The sequence below is a fragment of the Apodemus sylvaticus genome, chromosome 3, assembly GCF_947179515.1.
Source record: "Apodemus sylvaticus chromosome 3, mApoSyl1.1, whole genome shotgun sequence".
Classification (NCBI taxonomy): domain Eukaryota; kingdom Metazoa; phylum Chordata; class Mammalia; order Rodentia; family Muridae; genus Apodemus; species Apodemus sylvaticus.
Window position 1 is genome coordinate 135,905,532 of NC_067474.1, and position 22,402 is coordinate 135,927,933.

The 22,402-nt window shown below is 42.5% G+C and overlaps 1 protein-coding gene across 2 annotated transcripts in view; it reads right to left on the reverse strand.

The window, feature by feature from the left end:
- Zmpste24 (zinc metallopeptidase STE24) overlaps positions 1–22,402 on the reverse strand; it is a 40,507-nt gene that overhangs the window by 14,495 nt on the left and 3,610 nt on the right. Inside the window, exons 3-7 of one of the 2 annotated variants that reach the window (XM_052177244.1) lie at positions 14,630–14,716; positions 9,096–9,212; positions 8,614–8,766; positions 6,863–7,004; positions 1,342–1,526 (exon numbers count right to left, since the gene is read on the reverse strand). In XM_052177244.1, coding sequence (XP_052033204.1) covers positions 1,342–1,526; positions 6,863–7,004; positions 8,614–8,766; positions 9,096–9,212; positions 14,630–14,716 — 684 coding nt within the window. The remainder of the gene's footprint in view (positions 1–1,341; positions 1,527–6,862; positions 7,005–8,613; positions 8,767–9,095; positions 9,213–14,629; positions 14,717–22,402) is intronic. The other variant, XM_052177245.1, reaches the window with a different exon arrangement.

Genomic DNA, 22,402 nt, shown 5'->3' on the forward strand with positions numbered 1-22,402 from the left:
AGATAGTGTACTCACATACATAAAATAAATAAATAAATAAATCTAAAAAACAGACTTCTAACCGCAGTACTCTCCTGAGTGCTGGGATTAGATGTGTGAGCCATCATGACGTGTGCTTTGTACACGCTAGGCAAGCCTTTACCTGTAACAGAGCCACATTTCCACTCCCTACTCTTGTATACTTTTGACAGCCCTGGCACTTTCTCTGTCTGTCTGTAGACCAGGCTAGCCTCGAATCACTTGTCTCTGCCTCCTGGGTTTTGGGATTAAAGGTATGCACCACCTTCCCCTGACTACTTTTGTATTTTTAATGCTAAGCAAAGCAGTTCAGTAGAAAGCATATATTTCATAAGTGTTAAAAACAAATAAAACTGATTCAATTATATAATGCACCCAAGGATCCTCATTGACTAAATGACAGGACCAGGTCTCAACTCTATCCACTGCCAAAGTAAAGCCAAGAAAGCCTATTAACTGGTATGTCTCGGTAACACTAAAAACTAAATGTTTCTCTCCTTATTTTGTCTGCAGAAATTCTTTGATCATAAACATAAAAGGAATATGGGCCAATGAGATGGTTTATCGGGTAAAGGTCAGGGGTGACCTGAACACAACAGACTCCATAAAACTCAGCACATAGACAGCACCACTAGCCAAAAAGTGAAAACAAAGGCCCGATCCACCAAAGTCTATAATCGCAGGATGTCTCTAAATGTACTAATCTTGCTTTTTTGCTTTTGTAGTTCCACTTCTAATTGTTCTTGTTAACTGAAGCATGTCAACTCAGGTACGGTTGTTGTGCTTAAAAGTTCACCCTAAGAAAGGCTACACTGGGACTATAGTGATTTCTCTGAGTAGTTGCCGGCTGCTACAAAGACTTTTATTGTCTGTGTAGTCTTCCCTAGTGGATACTCCACAATTGTCACCAATCCTGACTAGCTGAGTATAATCCCCAGGACTGACAGTGGTAGAGAGAATCAACTACAAGTTGTCCTTCTGATTTCCATTTTACCATGATGTACACACACACACACACACACACACACACACACACACACACACACACACACACACACACGAGTGCACACAAAAAACTATTATATAATATTTTAAAAAATAAGCATTTTCAATTTTAATATGTATATCTTATGAAAACTTGAGGGTTTAGCATGTGGTAATGGTAGACATTTCTCACAAATAGAACTTTAAGAGTTGCAGTATTTGTATTTGTACTGGGTAGTCTCTGTATGTTTCACATACAGCATGGAAACTCGTATTTTTATTACCAAAGAAACTATGGAAAAACACTAAGTCAAAGGCTCTGAGGAAGAAAGAACTCACTTTCATTTTAGCTTTGACTTCTTCACTGTCCCCTTCACCTTCATTGCGGGGTTCCACGCCAGGCTCCTCCTGGTTGTCTTTGTTTAATACAGAGTACTCTTCTAGTAGAGTGTCAAACAGAACTATTCTCTTGTTCTTGAAGAAGCCATAAAAGTAAGCATTGCTGTGGGAGGAGCGCTTAGATCCTATGGAAGACATTCCAAAGCAGGACACAGTTAAAACACCAGGGTCCTTTGGAACTAGTGGGAAGGGCATTAACATTAAAAGACTTTATTAATATAAATCATTAGCAGCAGTGGGTGGCTGTCACCCTGTTCCACTTATGTGCAGCAACAGTAAAATAAGCCAAAGTTCCCAGCAGTGTGAAATGATCAAACTGTGGCAAAGCTATGGAATAGAATTTCAAGCAGCCAGAATATATATGTGTGTGTGTGTGTGTGTGTGTGTGTGTGTGTGTGTGTATGTTATCAAAGTGCAAGCTGGGCAGTGGTGGCACACGCCTGTAATCCCAGCACTCTGGGAGGCAGAGGCAGGTGGATTTCTGAGTTCGAGGCCAGCCTAGTCTACAGAGTGAGTTCCTGGTCAGCCAGGGCTATACAGAGAAACCCTGTCTTGAAAAACCAAATCAAAAAAAAAAAAAAAAGTACATGTGGTCAGAAAGGCATAAACCCAAGTCTATGAGAAAAAAATACCAAAGTAAGGAAATGTAGTTCATGGGGACCCAGAAGTGTGAATTTTGTTTGTCTCTGTTCCCTGTTTTCTTTTTTAAAAAGAAGACACCTATTATCAGAAAATGCTCTGTTAAGACTTGAAGACAAAATACCTAAACTTTCAAGAGAAGCTGAGAGTTCCTGAACTGTGATTGATATTACTTTCTATTTTATGTATTTCTCCAATTTCCAAATGTTCTTCATTGTGCAGTATGAGAATGGGTCAATTACCAGCAGCCACACGGTGACTCAACCAATTATAACTCCAGTTCCAATGGATCCAGGGATCCAATTCCCTTTTCTGACCTCCAAGAGCATCAAGCACACATGTAGTACACAAACATCCATTTGAACAAAGCATTCATATATATAAAATGAAAGTAAATAAATCTAAGAAATAAAACCCATAAAAATCTTATAAAAGAAAAGTAACTCATAAGTTGTGACTCCTTCTTTCACCCAACAGGGCCACCTTAGTTCCTCCTAAACTTAGACTTCTGCCTCGACCTGAACTGTGAGCATATGGACAAAGCTTCAAAATCCCTATCTAAGATCTTTGGAACCTCACTTTAAGCAATTTCCTTTAGGATTGCTTGTAGGCTATATGGACCTGCCTGCTTCTTAATGTAGTCAGTACATGAACATGAACATGAACCAGCCCAGTTCATACTCATTTGTAAGCTGCCTCTCAGATGTTGATTAGGGGCTTTCATATGTTCTGTTAGCCATCTTGTAGTGCCTTCCCACAGACCTGAGAATTAGTCCTGTGTATAATGCAAAACCAGCTACTGTATGAGGGGTTCCAACAATGTGCAGCTATAGGAGAGGCCCTGGGATAGATCTCAACTTCTTTGCATTCTATAAGGAATTTAAAATTTTAATTAATGTGTGTGTGTGGGGGGGGGGGGTGTCGGAGACAGATGAAGGTATCAGAGTCCTGGGAGTTGCAAATACAGGTGTTCGTGGGACTTCCTAGCCACTAGGGAGGTGCTCAGATCAAAACTTACTCCTCGTGGTTTCAAGGCAAGCACTCTTAATGCTGATCCAACTCCCCAGCTACATTATTTTTGTGTGGATGTATGCATATACCTTGGCTCACGTGGAGATCAGAGGACAACCTGCAGGAACTGGTGCTCTCTTCCTACTGTGTAAGTTCTAAGGTTTCGTGCAGTCCTCAAACGTGGTAGAAAGTACCTCTGTTCACTGGACCACCCTCCACCCACGATCTGTTGTTTTATAAGAGTTAAAAGTTTTTTATTAATGTGAATGAGTGTGTATACACACATGTGTGAGTGCCCATAGAGGCCAAAAGAGGGCAAAGGATCCCCAGGGGGCTAGAGTGGTTGTGAGCCAGACAGTGTGGGTGCTGGGAACTGAACTCTGGGCCTCTGGAAGAGCAGCAAATGTCCTTAAGTGCTGAGCCTTCTCTTCAATCCCTAGATGCTTATATCTTTATGCCTCTTCTCCCGTCCAGTACTGAATCTCCTTTCAGAGCTCAGGGATTTTCACATAGTGAAGATCTTGTGAAACTACTTCTCATTTGGGAAATTTAAAAGGCAGGTATTTGCTTCCTCAGAAACTCCTGGCAACTAGCCCCATGCACCAGCTTACTGGGTGAGATGTAGCCCCAAGAATTCTGAATTCTTGTGTCTCTTGAAGTCAGAGTCACACAAAGAAGCAAAGCAGTCAAGAAGTGATTCTGCAACTGCCAGAGGCAGGGATGTTAGAGTTTTACTAAAAACAACACAAACCAAACCCCTCCCCTGCAAACAAACAAACAAAATAAAATACTTATTTCGATTATTTTTAGATTTATTTATGTGTATGGGTGTGTACCATGTGTGTGTCTGGTGCGTACAAGGCCAGAAGAGGGTGACAGATTCCCCCAGTACTAGAGTTATACTTGTTAGTCACCACACTGATGCTGGGATTGAATTTGGGTCCTCTGAAAGAGCAACAAATGCTCTTAACAACTAAATCATCTCTCCAGCCCCCACTACTTTTTAAAAAATGTATTTGTATGTTTGTGTGTGTAGGTGCACATATGTGTACACATGTATATGTGTACACATATGCTGGGGACAACATACCATGACAGGGACTGCCCACAGCAGGCTGGAATGGAGACATCTCAGAAGCATGGCAGCTCCTTGTAAAAAAGGATGGCATCTGGGACCCTGAGAAGCAGGAGACACATCCCTCCAGGGGACCTGCCATCTGAAGTAAGGGACTGCCTGCAGGAGGCCTGGATGGAGACATCTCAGTAGCCCTCAGCAGCTCTTTGTAAAACAAACAAACAAAAAAATCCCCAAAACCCAGTCGTTCCCATTTCTCCTAACCTTAGCCCTGGATGATGGATGCATAGATTTCATTTGTGTGTGACTGCTGTTCAGCTGGCCTTGGTGTGCATAATTATTCTGTTATATCTGAGTTTCTTACTTCTTTCTCCTTCTGTTCTGGTGAATTCTGTGAAACTAGATATTCCTCGATGTAATGATTCTTAACAATTAAAAACTGAGGCACGGGACAAAGCACTGCACAGTCCTAATGGTCCAGGTGCATGCTGTGTGTCCTCATCTTGGAAACAATGCAATAACTGCACAATGGTAGTTACAGATTAATATCTGACTTGCAAAGAAAGTCTGAAAAAATTATTAGAAAATAAAATAGAGCAAACACTGGGATCCCAAGAAAGGAAAAAAACTATTGAAGTTATGAAGTAGGTTTTGTACAACATTTGAGAGTGGTTCCTAGATAAGAGAGTATAGAATGCATAAAATTATATATTAGTAAAACTAAGTCAAAACCCTGGAACTCTTAGGAGAGTCATTGTGTGCAATGTGCAGAAGCAGAAAGCTAGCGAGGGGAACTGCTGAGTTAGGAGTTAACTTGATTCTTTCTGGGCCCTGCCTGGCAGCTTTGCCCATGTCATTTTTCATTAGAGCTTCACAGGAAAGCACAAGTAGCTGACCTCAGAGCTCTGAACTCTGAAGTATAATAAGTCAAAAGTTAAAGTTTAAATAATGATAAGTTTGCAATTATTATTTCTTTAGCCACAGGCCTGGGAATAGGGGAAGCTTGAAACTCTGGGGAACAATTGTAATTCTTGATTCTTTATGGGATGTGGTTATTCTTTTGAGTTTGATTTGGCAATGATTATACAATGTCTTTTTTTCTACCTGCTAGAAAAAGGCGAAAGAGCAAGTGGAGAGCGAGTGAGAGGTGTGTGTGAAGAGTGCGTGCGTGTGCGTGTGTGTGCGCGTGTGCGTGAGGTGTGTAGTGTAGGAGTGTGGGAGCTCAAGAAAAGAAAAGCGCGCAGGAGAACACAGAACGTGCAGGAGAATGCAGAGTGTGTGCAGCCTCAAGCTGTGAGCGAGAAAGAGCAGAGAGGAGAGAGTAACTTTAAGCCTTGAAACATTGCCTGTCAGTTTGTACCCGAAAAGTAGTCTGTGTCTGTTTATGAACCTTCCAGATATCCCTGCTTCCGACTGAGAACTTCGTTGTGTTGAGGCTGGACCCCGACACATGTGAAGGCCACAGGTGTTATAATCAAAATGCCATGCACTTCCTTTGAGATAGGGCCTCTTATTGGCCAGAAGCTCATCAATTAGGCGAGATTGGCTGGCCAGTATGCCCCAAGGATCCTCTGGCCTCTACCTCCCCAGCTCAGGGAATACCCTGAGTGCTACTGCACAAGGCATTTTTATATGGATTCTGGAGATTAAACTCAGGTCCTCACACTGGAAGGCAAGCCTCTTATCAATGAGATTAAGTAATACAAGCCTTGAATACAGGATTCTGCAGTGGCAACAATGTACTCTCCCCATCCATACTGGCTCCACTCTATGATTCTGAGCTCATAACCACCCACCTAAAAGTTCATTTATTTTATTTTATTTTATTTTATTTTTTTGATTTTTGGCTGTTTCGAGACAGGGTTTCTCTGTATAGCCCTGGCTGTCCTGGAACTCACTCTGTAGACCAGGCTGGCCTCGAACTCAGAAATCCGCCTGCCTCTGCCTCCCAGAGTGCTGGGATTACAGGCATGTGCCACCACCGCCCCGCCAGAATCTTTTTTAAATGGAAATTCTGACATATACCCAACTGTTATGCTCTTAATTTGGCAGGCTTCCCTGAAACTTAGTCTTATGAAAACTAATAGGTGACTTAACTCTGGAGGCAAACAGAAAAGCAGTCTAATAATGTGAGGTGTCTAATGGTACCACAGGTTTGAGTCCCCTGGGACACTGATGTTCCGCTAGGGGACACAAAGCTAAGAACACTGGTTTTGTTTTACAGCCTTTAAACTAGTACTATATAGCTAATCATTTAAGAGTCCAATTCAATTACCCAAAGGAGCAAGGCAGACAGTGGGGTGAGGTTTGGTCTACTATACAGTACAGGATGAGATAATAAAAGGGCTTTGACCAAAGACAAACAGTGCTGTCTGGTTAGCCAGACAGAGTTGCAGACAAAAACTGGATTTGGCATCAGGCCACCAGTTTCTATACTAAGAAATGTCATAAGTTCCTATAAAGCTTTTTAAATTTTTTTTTTTCATTTTTAAAAATTTACATTACAGGCAATTGTGAGCCACTATGTGAATATTGTAAATCCAACTTGGCTCCTCTGGAAGAACACCCATGGGTCTTAACTGCTGAGCCATCTCTCCTGTGCAGATTCTATAAATCTTAAAAGCCAACTGTAATCTGATCCTACTTTTTAAGTAACAAACTTAAACAAACAATAAAGACTGACTGACTTAAGAATAGAGTACGCAGACCACTCTCCTCACATCCGGGTAGCCTTACCTTCAACGACATACACCTTAGTCAGAGGGAAGTCAATGCTCTTTGCCATCACTTCAATTTCCTGCTTCAGCTTTCCCTCTGGTAAAGGTGTGAATTTGTCAAACAAGGGGGCGATATAGTCAGCATAAATGGTGACAAGAACCTGAAAAATAAGTAACAGGAAAAACTGCTCATTAATGAAAACTTAATTATATGATATAATTATGTCCATCCAACAAACACCTGGGACATTATCAGTTTAGTAAATTAAATCAAAATAGTACTATGATCACATAGTAAGCAAGTCAACTGAATTCTAGAAGATAATGCTACTAAGAGTGACTGAGACCTCTGGGCCTCATCAGCAGCCTTTCTTGGGGTTTCTGGCACTATAAGCCAATTATAACACACACTTGTTTATGCTGGTTGAATGGCACTTCTGGAGTATTTTCTCAGTCTTCGTTCTCAGTTAATTTGCCATATTACAGGTATTTAAAGACAAGAAGCTCATTTTCTGATCTTGATCCCACCAGTGAGAGATAAAGCAACAAGCAGCACACAATTCAGGTGGAAAGAACCCTCATCACCAATGGAGTTGAGAACGGACAGATGTATTTTCTAGGGTCTGTGAACATCCCCCTTGATTGTAAGATTGTGTGATAAGCAGTTTAGAATATGAGAAACAGAAGGAAAATGATGTAAGGAAGGAAAATGCAGGTGAGACAGGGAGGGAAGAAGGGAGGGAAGAGGAAGGGGAAAGAAAAGAAAGAGGGAAAGTGTGGAGATTGGATAAGGAGAAGGCAGGACAGAGAAGGGGCAGAGAAAGGAGGCATAGTGGTGGATGCCTGTATCAGCACTCAGCAGGCTGAGGCAAGAGGATTGCCATGAATATGAGGCGAGCCTAGGCTACATAGTTGCTTTGGGGCTAGCCTGAACTGAAGAGCAGGATGTTTCTTTAAAAAAAAAAATTCACTAATTAAAGGAAGAAAGGGATACAGAGAAAGGGAACAGGAAGAGAGGGCAGGAGAAAGCCTGGGTCAGGAAAGCATATGCTTTTTAAAATACAGGGTATCTAACCGTGACTGCCCTCCATATACAGTCGAGGATGGTTTTGAACTTCTGATCCTCCTGTCTTCACCTCCCAAGAGCACTATCACACCGGTGTTATGAAGTACTGGGAACTGAGCTAGGGCCTTGTGCATGCTTGACAAGCACTCTACTAACTGAGCTACATCCTTAGCCCTATGTTTTCATTTCTTGTCTCTCATAAATCCACTAATTCAAAACATTAAAGCCTTTTAGGCACTGGGAGGCAGGGAGGATACATCAGTCAAAAAAGCCATCCATTTTGGTTAAACTTACAAGGACAGTCTCAGTTGCTTAGCAGCTAGATCCCTGAAAGTGACTAGCAAGTAGATTCTGGCAAACAAAAGTAGCTTCAGTCAGGACAAAGAGAAGAAAACCCGTGGGAGTCAGTCAGTTCTCCTCTTTCATATCCCAAAGCAGGAGGTGAGAGGAAAATGTATATGGGCAGTTGGTTACACTGAAACCTTCTCGTAGGAGCCACTTATACGGCAATAAAAACTAAATCTCAGTAATGCCAAGGAGAAATAATTAGAGACTACGAGGCCACGAGTTTGAGAGGGAATGGGAGAACATGGCAAGAACTGGAGGTGAGGGAGGGAGAGCAGAATGTACATGAATATAGTATGAATACATGAAAATCTCAAATGAATAAAATAAACAAGAAAGGAAATAAAGAATTTACTTACCAGAGAAACAACTAATGTGAACAGCCAGGCATAAATAAAAAAGTAGTCACCTCCAATTTTAATAATGTAAAGCAGAAGGGAAGACACAGGCAATAAAATACATTGAGTCACAATAAATTTTTTGATTGCATCTTTCATAAAAAACTCCAAAGTCTGAAAAAGAAAATATTACCACTATTAACTGAGCAACACGTTTGTTTTAAAAGCAGCTTTAAGTGCTTTTAAAACACTTAAAGAACACCAGGTAGGCAGCCTGGGACAATAAGCAAAAGTCTTGTATTTCACAGTTTAGGACAGAATGTAACTACTATTAGCTGGCAAGCAGTAAGGGTTTCTACCAGGACTTTAAACTAAGGTCTTTACCATATCTATGGTTTCTTTGTCCTCAGTGGATTCATGCTGTAAGATAGCAGACTATCTAAATTCCTGCCAGCTTGGGACTGAAGCACAGAAAACCTTTACCCTGGTGCCCCCTGTCATACCTGGTGATTGAAGCCGTGCTTTTCTTCTATCACGAAAGTATTGTACAGGCTCCAGGGCAAGCCAGTCAGTGCACTGAAGAGTGTGGCCAATAGCAGGAACACCAACGACTGAATGATCTAAACACAAACAAGAAAAGAAGGAAACCGTCAAATGAACTGAAGCACAAACCAGCGAGTACACACTGAATGCTTGTTCTGTCCCAAGCAATGCACTTGATCCTGTGGGGAACAGGCTGTAGGAGACTGCCCTTGGAAAAATGTTTGCCTAGAAGAGGCATGACTTGAAAGCTATCTGAAGTCATAGAGACATATGGTTGGTAAGATTCAGACAACAGAGAAACCAACATATGCTAGATGGATTCAAGCAGGACTTAATTTTGGGTTTCTTGTGTATCGTTGAGGAAGGGTCTCACCATGTACCTCTGGCTGGCTTGAAACCCATTCTCTGACTATGAAGACCAGAGCTACATGGTGAGACCCTGCCTCTGCCTCCTCGGTATTGGGAATAAAGGCATGTGCCATCATTCCTAGCTGAATTCAAGAAACATTTAATGAGTTGGTGCAACTCTGAGGCCACTGAGATGGGGGAGGAGAAATGGCATTTAAACTTTTTTGTTTGTTTTCTTTAAAAAAAAAACAGATATATTTATTATATATAAGTACACTGCAGCTGTCTTCAGACACATCAGAAGAGGGAATCAGAGATCTCATTATGGATGTGAGCCACCATGTGGTTGCTAGGATTTGAACTCAAGACCTTTGGAAAAGCAGTCAGTGCTCTTAACTGCTGAGCCATCTCTCCAGCCCTTGTTTGTTTTTTCAAGACTGGGTTTCTATGTACAGCCTTTGCTAGCCTGGAAATCATTTTGTAGACCAGGCTGGCCCTTGAACTCTCAAGAGAACTGCCTGCCTCTGCCCCTCCCTCTCCTAGCATGTACCACTATGGCCCTGGAGGTAGAGCACTTAAAAGGAGGAGAAATTTCAAGTGTTTTGTAAAGTGCAGAGGGAGGAAAGAGCACCTAAAAGGCATGTATGAGCTCGAGCCTAGGAAGGGAAGGGGAGGGGAGGGGAGGGGAGGGGAGGGGAGGGAAGGGAAGGGAAGGGAAGGGAAGGAGTTGAGAAAACCATTCTGGCTGAGAAAGGCAGTGCAGCAGGAAGCTCACTCCTGCAGAGGCCCACAGAGTGTTAGACGGCCAGTCAACCCAGAAGGAAGACAGCCTAGGATCCTGGGGGATGAGGAAAAACATTGAGAAGGTGGCAAGCTCCTGGCTGTGTCTCTCTGTCAGTGCCCAAGGATCCTAGGACACACAGCATTATGAACCCTGCACTCAGACCAAACATCTCTTCAAGACATGGAGGACTCTGGAGTATTCTAAGTCAAAGAGGTTCATACTTGCTGAGAAAGAGCAGGCCTTATCTTGCTGCTCAAAACCAGGACCCTAGTTATTCGAGTCCTCACTGGAAGTCCAGGACGATGGAATTTCTGCCAGAGAACTGCTGCCGACACACAGTGCAGCTCTGACTCGCCTACTCCTCCTTCCATGGCTTTTTGTCTCCTTTGTTTTGCTTTTCTTTCCTTCTTTTCTTTCCTTTCCTTCTTTTCCTTTCCTTTCCCTCCCTCCCTCCCTCCCCCTCTTTCTTTCTTTCTTTCTTTCTTTCTTTCTTTCTTTCTTTCTTTCTTTCTTTCTTTCTTTCTTTCTTTCTTTCTTTCTTTCTTTCTTTCTTTCTTTCTTTCTTTCTTTCTTTCTTTCTGAGACAGGGTCTAACTATATACCTAGATTCACAATCCTCCTGCCTCAGCCTACTCACTACTGGGATTATGGATACAAACTCATATGCTGTATACTATTATGCATGGCTTCATTTTTAAATAGAGAAAATATTTTCAATTACACAAAACATTTCTGTGCAATGTTGAATTTTCTTGTGGCCAATTGTTCATGAGGAAAAACCACTTTTGATATTCTGACATGCATTATTTCAGATTTTTATGCAGAACTATAATATGTACATAGATACATACCAGGACCAGGCATGATGGTACATGCCTTTAATTCCAGCATACAGGAGGCAGAGGCAGGTGGATCTGTAAATTTGAGGCCATAGCAATTTGTGAATTTGGTCTACATAGCAAGTTTCAAGGCAGCCAGGGCTACATAGTACACAAGAAGAACTGGGTCAATATAAATTTTCATCTCTAGGACAGTAATAATGTTCATCTACATACTTAGACTCAGTTACTGTTGCTTTAAAACCTTGCTTTTCCACTGAATAAAATATATGAAATATTTTTTTAATTAATTTTATGAATGGGGTGGTAGGGTGTTCACCTTTAGTCCCAGCACTTGGGAGGCAGAGGCAGGTGGATCTTTGTGAGTTCCATGCCAGTCTGGTCTACAGAGAGTTTCAGGATAGCCAGGGAAACACAGAGAAACCCTGTCTCAAGAACTTACCCTACACAAAAAAGTAAGAAGCCATTTCATGTATTTGGTGTTTTGCCTCCTTGTAGGTATGCATATGTATGCACTGACACATACATGTATGTGTACTACGTGTGTGTTGGTGTCTGAAGAGGCTAGAAAAGGGTGCTGGATCCCTTGGAACTGGAGTTTCAGTTGTTTGCTATTATATGGGTGTTGGAAATGTGGGTCCCATTTTTTTTGCAGGGGGTGAGTAGGCAGAAGTCAAGGTCTCTCTCTAGGACCAGACTAGCCTAGAACTCTAATTCTCCAGCCACAGTACCTGCCATTGTAAAGTATTTTAAAAAAATTTTTTTTCAAGACAGGCTTTCTCTGTGTAGCCCTGGCTGTCCTGGAACTCACTCTGTAGACCAGGCTGGCCTCAAACTCAGAAATCCACCTGCCTCTGCCTCCCAAGTGCTGGGATTACAGGTGTGTGCCACCACCGCCCGGCTGTACTTTCACTCTTGTCAGCCAACTCTGTCTTCCAATCATCTCAGCTCCCTTCAGTCTAGATCTGGGTCTCTCTGTATCTGTCTGCCTGCCTGTCTGCCCGCCTGTCTGTCTGTCTCTGTCTCTCTCTCTCTCTCTGTCTCATCACTTGTCCAGGATTGTCTTGAATGCCTGGCTCAAGTGATTCCCCAACCTTAGTCTCCCATGTAAACAGGCCAGAGATGTGCAACACTGGACCCAGATCAATTACTCCTTTTTATAAACGCTGGAAGAGGCATCACACTTTGAATAACATATACAGTAACTAATTATGTAGACTGATGAAAATACTGACATGACTACTACTGATTATCACTTATGCACATGTGTGCATGATCTGTATACTGACCAGCTAACAGGGAAGTCTGAAGTTTATTTAACTACTCACATAATACACTCTGGTAACTGAAAATTGGGCCAGTGTTGAGAGCTCGTGTTAAAACCACACTGTGATAACTTACATATGTATATATCAGAACTACACAAAGTGAGGACTCTTAATCAGCAGCCATCAAAGAACAAAGGCCTAGCTAAATCAATAGGAAAACAACCCTAGGTTATTATTAAATGAGAAATCCATTGTGCTCTTCCCCAGCTTTGAGCAGGCTAAATAGACCTTAAGTGTGTGCCACAGCTGGACCTTAACGACCTAGGAGTAAACTGTTTGCTTGGTTTGCTCTGCAACACGACCCAGCTGAAACAGAGGACGGGGTCTGTGAGTTCTTCTTATATAAGCACAGTGCTGAATAGTAAGCTTTGAGCCTTGATCAGAAACGTTGTCTTGGCTTCATCCTTCTCTCAACCCTCCTACCCCCCGTCCTTTTTCATTTTCAGCCTCCCTTTCAGGTAACCCAGTTCATCCATGGCTGCTGGACAGCTACAATTCACACCTCAGAACATTACATAAAATAAGATAAAGACTCACCCCCTAGCTCAGGAGCTAAGGGCAGCTGATGGGTACTGAGAGAGAAAGTCACTTTTCTTTGTCAGGGCTGGAAGGGAGAGTACCCATTAGCTGCCCATGGCCCAGTGAATGTCCCTACACATGTGTGCATATGGGCTGCACTGACTTACTCAGTAGGAGATGTGAGTGTTTCTTCCTGGCACACGCAGAAGTTGTGCTTACTCATCCAACAAAATATAACTACTCTGAGCCTGCAAGATGACTTAGATGGTAAAGATGCCTGCCACGAAGCCTAACTGGTTAGCTCAAGCCCTAGAGACCATTATGGTGAAAGAGGAAACTCCCACAAGTTGTCCTCTAACTTAGACACAGACACACACACACACACACACACACACACACACACACACACACAGAGTCTTGCTGCTTTAGAAAATAGTATATGAAAAGGATACAGGATGATCACAGTAGAAGCCAAAAGCAACCCACCCACACAGGAGGTCCATGCTTTCCAATAGTCAGGAAGGAGTAAAATGACTTGGCAGTTTTCAGGAGAAAGTCAGGAAGCCAGGCTGCAGCACTCATGACAGATGGAGAATTCACTTAACACTTGTCCAAAGATAAGACTTTCTGTCTTAATTTAAAGAGTCTGTTGAATGTGCATGCTGCAAAAGTAACTGCTAAGTTCCACAAAATAGGGGTTCCCACCATTGCATAGGGTTGTTCCTACCAAGCAGCTTTGTAATCAAGACTACATTTCCTGGAGGTGGTGGCGCATGCCTTTAATCCTAGCACTTGGGAGGCACAGGCAGGTGGATATCTGAGTTTGAGGCCAGCCTGGTTTACAGAGTGAGTTCCAGGACAGCCAGGGCTACACAGAGAAACCCTGTCTCGGAAAAAACAAAAACAAACAAACAAAAAAACCCCCCAAAAACAAAAAAAGACTAGATTTCCCAGCTCCCTTCCATGTGGATAAGATCAAATGACTGTTTCACCATGTAATGTGAATACAAGATATCATAACCTTAGCATTACAGAAGTTAAAAAGAGGGCATGATCTTCCTAGTGTCACTGGATGATGAAAGCATTAAAAACAAAACAAAACAAAACACCTTACTCCCTGACTCAGCACATAGAACAAAGTCACCTGCTAATTAAAACACTCACATTAGCTATTATGTGATTGGGAAATAAACTGTGGAAGTCACTAGAATTCTGGTGTAATAATAACTAACTGTAGTAGTTGAACGATATGGCCCTCATAGGCTCACGTATTTAAATGTTGGTACTGTTCGTGGAACTGTTTGGTACGATTCTGAGCTGTGAACTTGTTGGAGGAGGTGTGTCACTGCCTCCTATTCATGCATCAGAGGTGAGCTCTCAGCTACTGCCCCAGCATCATGCCTGCCTACTGCCATGTTCCCCAGCATGATAGTCATGGACTTTGAAATGGTGAGCTCCTAGCTAAATGCTTTCTTTTACAAGCTGCTTTGGTCATAGTGTTTTGTCATGGAAATAGAAGAGTAACCAAAATATATGAGGGTTTATGCTAATCCATGCACAAAGAGTGCAGAGACCAAGTGGCAAGTCTATCAATGGCAGAAGCCAAAAGGGCAATTTCAGTGTAAAGCTTACCAGCAAAACAAAGACTGAACAATCCAGGTGAAGGAATCACATACCTCATATTCTGGTCCAAAGCCAGCAGAACTACAGAACCGTCCAGAAAGTCTCCAGAGGTACGGAATTCCTCCAAAAAGAAGAATAAACTGTAAAACAAAGCAGATTGTGGTCACATTTGAACAATCTTAGCAACTATCATACAGAAGAGTGCATTATAAGGAAAAATAAGTAAATTACAGGAAAAAGGGGGGGGGGCATTTAGAATAAACTACTCAGCTGGGCAGTGGTGGCGCATGCCTTTAATCCCAGCACTTGGGAGGCAGAGGCAGGCGGATTTCTGAGTTCGAGGCCAGCCTGGTCTACAGTTCCAGGACAGTCAGGGCTACACAGAGAAACCCTGTCTCAAAAAATCCAAAAAAAAAAAAAAAAAAAAAAAAAAAGAATAAAATACTCATGTAGAAGAATACAAACCATTGAGACACTAAGTTTAGACCACTAAGATATATTTGCCTAAATACTGTATATGGGTAAATTGTATAGTATGTAAATTACATTCCAAAAAACCCTGTTTAAAAGGCAAACCCAGGAGTCTCACTTGTGGAAGTTGAAAAAAAAAATCAATATAGGGCCAGAGAGATGGCTGAGTAGGTAAAGGCACTTGTCATATAAGCCTTTCATGGGACCAGCACAAAAGATGAAAGCAAGACCTGACTTCCAAAAGTGGTTCTGACCGCCACACGCACACTGAGTCACACGTGCATGTCCCTCCCATCATATACACACATACACACATCACCACCACCACCAAATTAATTAATCTTTAATAAGATTTAAAAATCATTCTTTTAGAGGAAAATCAAATAGTAGTCACTAGAGACCGGAGGAGGATAGTAGAAACAATCTAGAAACTGACATAAAAACAGTCAGTCAGTAGGGTTCAATTCAGGCATCTGTATGTAACAAATCAGTACTTTAGTCTACAGCAGTTTATGAAATATTACAAGAGACACACAGGCCTAAAGGTTTCTAGCAAACAAATGTTTAAAGAAATGGAAATTCTAATTACCCTGGTCTGATTGTCATACATGGTGTACATTTTCTAAATTATACTGTACTCCATAAATGTACATAAACATTATGTGCTGATTAAAACTTAAAACAGTAATGAGGAGAAATTACTAAGGAGTACAAAGTCAGAGAGAACAGACTCTGGTCCTTGTATAGTTGAATTTGAAAACAGGTAAAGGAGAAGGTTTCAATGTTTGTATCACACACACAAGCACACATCTATTTTTATGGTAACATGCTAATTATCCTGTACATATTAGTACAATGTATCAAAATTACAGTGAACCTTAGAAATAGGAATCATATGTATTAATCATAATGACTTAAAAAAGTAAAAGCGGGCAGTGGTGGTGCACGCCTTTAATCCCAGCATGGGGGGGTGCGTGGGGAGGGTGGGGGAGTTGGGGAGTGGGGAGGGGGGTGGGGAAGGCAGAGGCAGGCAGATTTCTGAGTTCGAGGACAGCCTGGTCTACAGAGTGAGTTCCAGGTCAGCCAGGGCTACACAGAGAGACCCTGTCTCGAAAAACCAAACCAAAAAAAAAAAAAAAAGTAAGTAAAAACATTTGCCAAGAGATTAAAATGAAAACTTACAATCACTTAAGTCTATAAGGGTTAAATGCCTTGTTCCAAATCCTGCAGGTAATGAGCAACAGACAGAATTTGAACCAGGCAATATGGCTTTATAACTATCTTTTCCATGAGAGGAAAGTGTACTTTTCACTAGGGAAAAAGTATTAGCTTGCTGTTGTTTGTTTGAGATATCATCTCATTATGTTGCCCAAGGAGTATTTGAACACAAGGTTTTAAATGATCTTCCTGCCTCCTACACAGCTGGGAATATGGTATGTACAAACCATGCCTGGTTAAAATACTGTTACTATTGATTAAAGTGGTGAGTCATGTCCACTTACCAGGCTGTGGGACAGAATAGGAGACTTAGGCCTCCTGTAGTCAGGAAAAGATGAATCTAAGGCAGGAATCAGTCTTTGTATTGGGCAAATTCATAAACAGACATTCCCTAAGCCACATTCTAAGAGCATTAGAAACCACGAAGTAGCTCAAATTGTGAAAACAATGTATGTTTAGCAGCCTGTAATCCCTACTAGGTGTAGGGAGGCTGAGGCAAGATTGCCTGTGCTACACAGTGAGTTCAAGCTGGCCCAAGAAACAGTGAGACCTTTCTGCGGGGTGGGAGAAATAGTAACTGGCTGCTAGACAAACAGCTAGCTTAGTGGAGTGATTGCTTAGTATACTTGAGGCCCTGAATTCAATCCCCAGTTGTAAGGAAGAAAAGGAAGAAAGGAAGGAAGGAAGAAAAGGAAGAAAGGAAGGAAGAAAGGAAGGAAGGAAGAAAGGAAGGAAGGAAGGACAGTCAGTCAACTCTGGGGCTAGGGATGTGGCTTACTGGTGGAGTGTTTGCATGTATGGAGTCCTGGGTTCGATCATTGGCACCACATTAAAAAGAAACTCCAATGACTGCAATAGGTCCTAGTAATAACGAGGTTGCAGAGATCACTTTGTCGAGAACTAATCTAGTTTTCTCCAAATAGGAAGTCAGAAACACAAGATCAAGATCAACCATCCTTCTTGGTTAGACGCTCAGAACTATGAATTCAAACATGGCTCCTCATGGACAGGGTTTGTTTGTTTATATATTTATTTTTGCTGAAAACTGAATTCAGGACCTTGGACCTCTCACTCTAAGCTGTATCTACGATCCAGTCCGAAGGACTTGAGAACAATCGTATTTTACGGATTACTATCCTTCCATTTTTATATATGTACCGATGAAACACAGAGATCTACTTTAAGTCTGTATATAAAGGCGGGCAGCCTGTACTCATCCACTGCTTGCTTTTTGAACTACATTTGTTGTTTGTTGTGAGACGGTCTCACTATGTAGCTCTACTGTCCTAGAATTGCTTTGTAGACCAGGCTGGCCTCAAACTCACAGGGATCCACCTGCTTCTGCCTCTCAAGTGCTGGGATTAAAGGTGTGCACCACCACATCTGGCCTAAACTCTATTCATAAAGATTTTTCCATGGTGACCCCTAACCTTACGTGGCACTACCAGCTGCTCTCTACATGCTTCCTGCCATATTATACCGTTATTATACTTTCATCCACAGTACATGTGTTCTTATCTTTCTACAACTTCACACACATTTTATACTACTCATCTTTTACATTTTTGTTTTGTTTTTGAAACAGGCTCTTATGCAGCCAAATTGGCCTCACTATGCAGCCTTGGCTGATCTTGAACTCAGAAGGATCCCCCTGCATCAGTCTCCCCAGGGCTGTGATTACAGGTGTGCATCCCTACACCTAGTTATTTGAAGTTTTACGAGCTGCACTGGTTTGCACAGGTCTCAAGCATGGCTTCTGAACAGAACCAGGAACAGCAGCAGCACCTGAGGTTATATCAGTACAAATTCTCTGGCCACAGTACAAAGGCTGGGCTGGGACCCAACAGCCTGCAGGGGAAAATCTGGCACTCACAGGTGATTGTTTAATCTGACTGTGAACATTTGTACTTTGCTACAATTAACTCCATTGTGGCCTTAAGAAATTTTGCTCCTAAAAGATATACTTGGGCACCACTACCTGTCACATGCTACAGTTGTTGAGCTAATTGACCTGGGATGGCATTACTTTTATCTTCTTTACAATACTAACAAATGCTGTAGAATGATGGACTTAAACTGTTTTTGCTAAAAGGCTAAAACAGCCACTACTAAAATTCCAGCTTTTAAATAAACATTGAGGGTATTTTAATATGCCTTTGAATAATTCATGAACACATTTGGAAACTGCTGTTCCAAACCTTGTTGAGTTTACTTTGGGGACTAAAAAACAAGTACGGTAAGCTATAAACTTTTCCCAGGCTGATAATCTCACTGAGTACACTCCAGGGAGTCCTAAGGAAAGAAATCACTAAGCACAACAGACACAACTCCAGTACTTGGACATATATATCTCATTAGAGCCTTGAGAAGAAGACATGGCAGGGAGGTAACTGGAACACAGAGGTTAGAGTAATGTCCAAAGAAGCCTGGTGGCAAAGTGCTTGTTACATGCCGAGTCCTATGTTAAGTGTTTCATTTGCCTACTGTATGCCACAAGCCATACAAAGGTCTGGTGTCCATCCTCCTTTCTTTTTTATTTTATAATGACTTCAAATATTTAGTGTGTGTGTGTGTGTGTGTGTGTGTGTGTGTGTGTGTGTGTAGGGTATGTGCATGTGAGTGCAAGTGCCTATGAGGCCAAAAGAGGTCACTGGATAAAGAGGTCACTGGATCCCTGTAGCTAGAGTTTTGGGCAGCTGTGATCCCCTCCAATGTGGGACCTGGGAATAAAACTTGGATATTCTGGAAGAGCAGTACATGCTCTTATCCACTGAGCGATAGCTCCAGTTTCTACTTGTCATTTTTCAGGAGAAATGAGGCTTAAGAAGATGACAGTGGTGAAGGTTCACACCTTTAACCCCAGCACTTTGGGAAGAAAAGGCAGGTGATCTCTGTGAGTTTTGAGTTCAGCCTGGTCTACAAATCAAATTTCAGGGCAGCCCAGGCTACACAGAGAAATCCTATCTTAAAAAACAAAACAAATACAAATAACAACAAAAGATGAACATGCTCATGTAGAAAGATGTACAACCCAGAGAAGAAAAATCTGAGTTTAGCCAAGTCTAGTGGGATTACTCTTATAATCCCAGCATTCAACGAGCTAAGAGAATTCTTGCAAATCCCTGGCCGGTATGGCCCACAGAGCAAGTTCTAGAAAAGTTATGGCTACATAGTGAGACACACACCCCAAAACAAAAACAAAGAGCTGAGATGATGGCTTAGTGAGAAAGTGTTTATCTGCTGTACAAGTATGAGGACCTTACTTTGGAATCCAAGCATTTACATAAAAATACAGGCAGGGGTGTGTGTGTGTGTGTGTGTGTGTGTGTGTGTGTGTGTGTGTGAAACCTATAATCCTACCTCTAGGAGGTGAACAGAAGGATCCATGGAGCAGTTGGGCCATCTAGGCCCAACTGGTTACCTATAGATTCAGTTAGGGACCTGTCTCAAACAATTAGATGGACACCCAGCTTAAACCTCTGACCTCTACTCATGCTCATGCACCCATGCAAATGTACTACAAACATTACACACACAACCTGAGCTTTTCTTCTCCACTCCCAGCCATACCAATTCTTCATAGTGTTTTGCTATAATCTTGCTGTATTGCCCAGCTATCAATCTCAGACTCAAGTGATCCTCCTGCCTCAACTCTTAAGTAGTTAGGATTACTGGGCACAGTGTCATAGTGTTAGTCATTCCATTTCTTGGAAGAACTTTTATGGACAACTGTGAGATATCAGGCAAAGTCGCTCTCAGGGAGTCTGGACATTTTTCTCCCTAGCTGCTTGTCATATTTATGACAATTGGTTATACAGGGCCTGCTTAGATTCTCTTAGATGCAAAGAGACAAGGCAAAATGGGGTGCTTGTGTGTTTGTGTGTGTGTGTATGTGTATGTGTAGTAAATTAATTTTCTCTGTATGTGTATGGGAGGGGTAAGTTAATATTTGTAGGAGAAATAGATACTTCCTCCCCAAGCCAACCTAGAATATGCCAGCATGGCTAGAAACCACTGATGCTGGTGCTGGATCAGGCGATGAAGTGAGCCAGTGAGAGACATCCCCAGGGGCATGAAAGTCAAGGCCTCGAATCTGAAAGCCTCTGGATGGAGACAGCAGTTTTAGCCACATGGATTTCTCCTGAGAACAGGTGGGAACCAGACTTATGGATGAGGGTTTTGTTTCTGGTCTGGAAATGCAAGGTGAATTTGGGGTAGTCCCCCCACCCTACCTCTTTTGTTTCAGTTCTTCTTGCCATTATTGCTAGTCTAAAATCTTCTTCCCAAGAGGAAGTTATCGCCTCCCACAACAAACATTGCCAGGAACAGAAGGCAAGGGTGAACTTATCCATAACTGCCCCTCCTCTGGCCCTCTCAGTTACATTGGAGTCCTCTGCTGATGAGGAAGAGGAGCAGAGGGTCCTTGCTGTGGCACTGGCAAAACCACCTCATCTTTCAAAGGTATCCTAATGCCTGGCACTGCCTGCAAGCACCCCCCGACCCCCACCCCCCAATATCCATGATGTGAACTTTGTGCCATGGACATTACCACCACCTCCTAACACTTACAGCCTCTGTGGTTGGGCTCCCACAACCCCCTGCCACACAGCTGCCTCACTTGGCCCATAGGACCTGACCAGAGGCTTATCCTGTCAACCTTGACCCTGATACAACCTGCCCTTGGGTCCCTACACCCCTGGCTGACCTAGTTTTAATCAGAAAGGTGGCTAATGAATTAGAGTATGACTCTCCCTACTTTGAATAGTGGGCATTGCACTTACAAACCTATTATGACTAGTATAATCTTCTTAAAGCGGTCCTGGAGCCTGCCATGTTCTTAAACTGGCAATCAGCCTATCAGGATCTGGCTGAGAGTCAGGCATGCTTAAATCTTGAATATAAGCTTAACATCACCCTAGACACACTGACCGGCCACAGGGCATACATTAACCCAGTTACTCAAGCTACTATCTGCCAACATGTCTACTTCAACCAGGTGGTTGATGTGTCTTTTCAAGGCCCTTAAGAGCTTGAACTCCCAGAGATCTCTCTGTCTACTTCCATTACCTTGTACAACAATCAGGCGAGTCCTTTACAGATTTTCTCACAAGGGTTACTGAGGCAGTGGAGAGAAGGGTGGATTCGGGACCTACTTGAGACATGCTTGTTTAAACAACTGGCTTGGGAGGGTCCTAATGCCCTAACCCAAAATTCAGTTTGCTGCAGTCTGTAATGATGACCTTTATAAATGGGTAGTTTTAGCCACTGGAGACCTTGATCCCAGAGCAGACCCTAGAGCGGCCCTGACTGCCTCTCTTGATGCCCTAATGGATGACAGGCAAAGATTCCTACATAAAAGATCAGAACAGTCCCATACATGTCCTTACAAAGTCCCTTCAAGAAGCCCTTGGGAATAGGGCACAGCCATGGTCTATTTCTCACATCAGACCTCACGCCAGGCTGCCAGGAATCTTGGCTAAGGACAGTGAAATGACTGACTTAATGATAATGACTGTTGACCAGGGGCTCTTGGAACAGACAAGAGCAGTGCATCAACAATTTCACATTTCCCCACAAAACTTACACAAGCTCTTGACAGATTATCCATGAAACAACATAAACATCTTGCAAGATCTTGTGCCACCTGTGCTCTGCTTGCGTCGTTGGGGCCCCTCAATTAAGGGAGATGTCAACCCAAGAGGGTTACTCTCCAAAGCTATCTGGCAGATGGACTTGATTCACTATCGCTTTTGGTAATATTAGATATGTACATGCTATTGTAGATACTTGCTGCTCCTCTGTATGTGCTATGGCCTTGATGGGAGAAAAAGGCTCCCACGCCATCAAGGCTATGAAGTCTGCTAATCACCCAGAGAGGTGATTAGAGCCTGGCTCACAGAAATGCAAGGGGCCTGTTTAGGCTCCCTCCTTACACCCTGATATGCCCTCCAAGATGCCTGTCCTTTGAGAACCTGCTTGGTAGGCAATGATGGGTAAGAACCTGCTTGGTAGGTCAACCTAAGACAGGCAAGGACCGCTATACTGAAGGCCCCCTGAGGTGAGGTCAACAAGACCCAAGCAAAGAACTCCGACTTCCACTAGGTTATCAAAAATAAGAACAAAAGGGTAGAAATGTC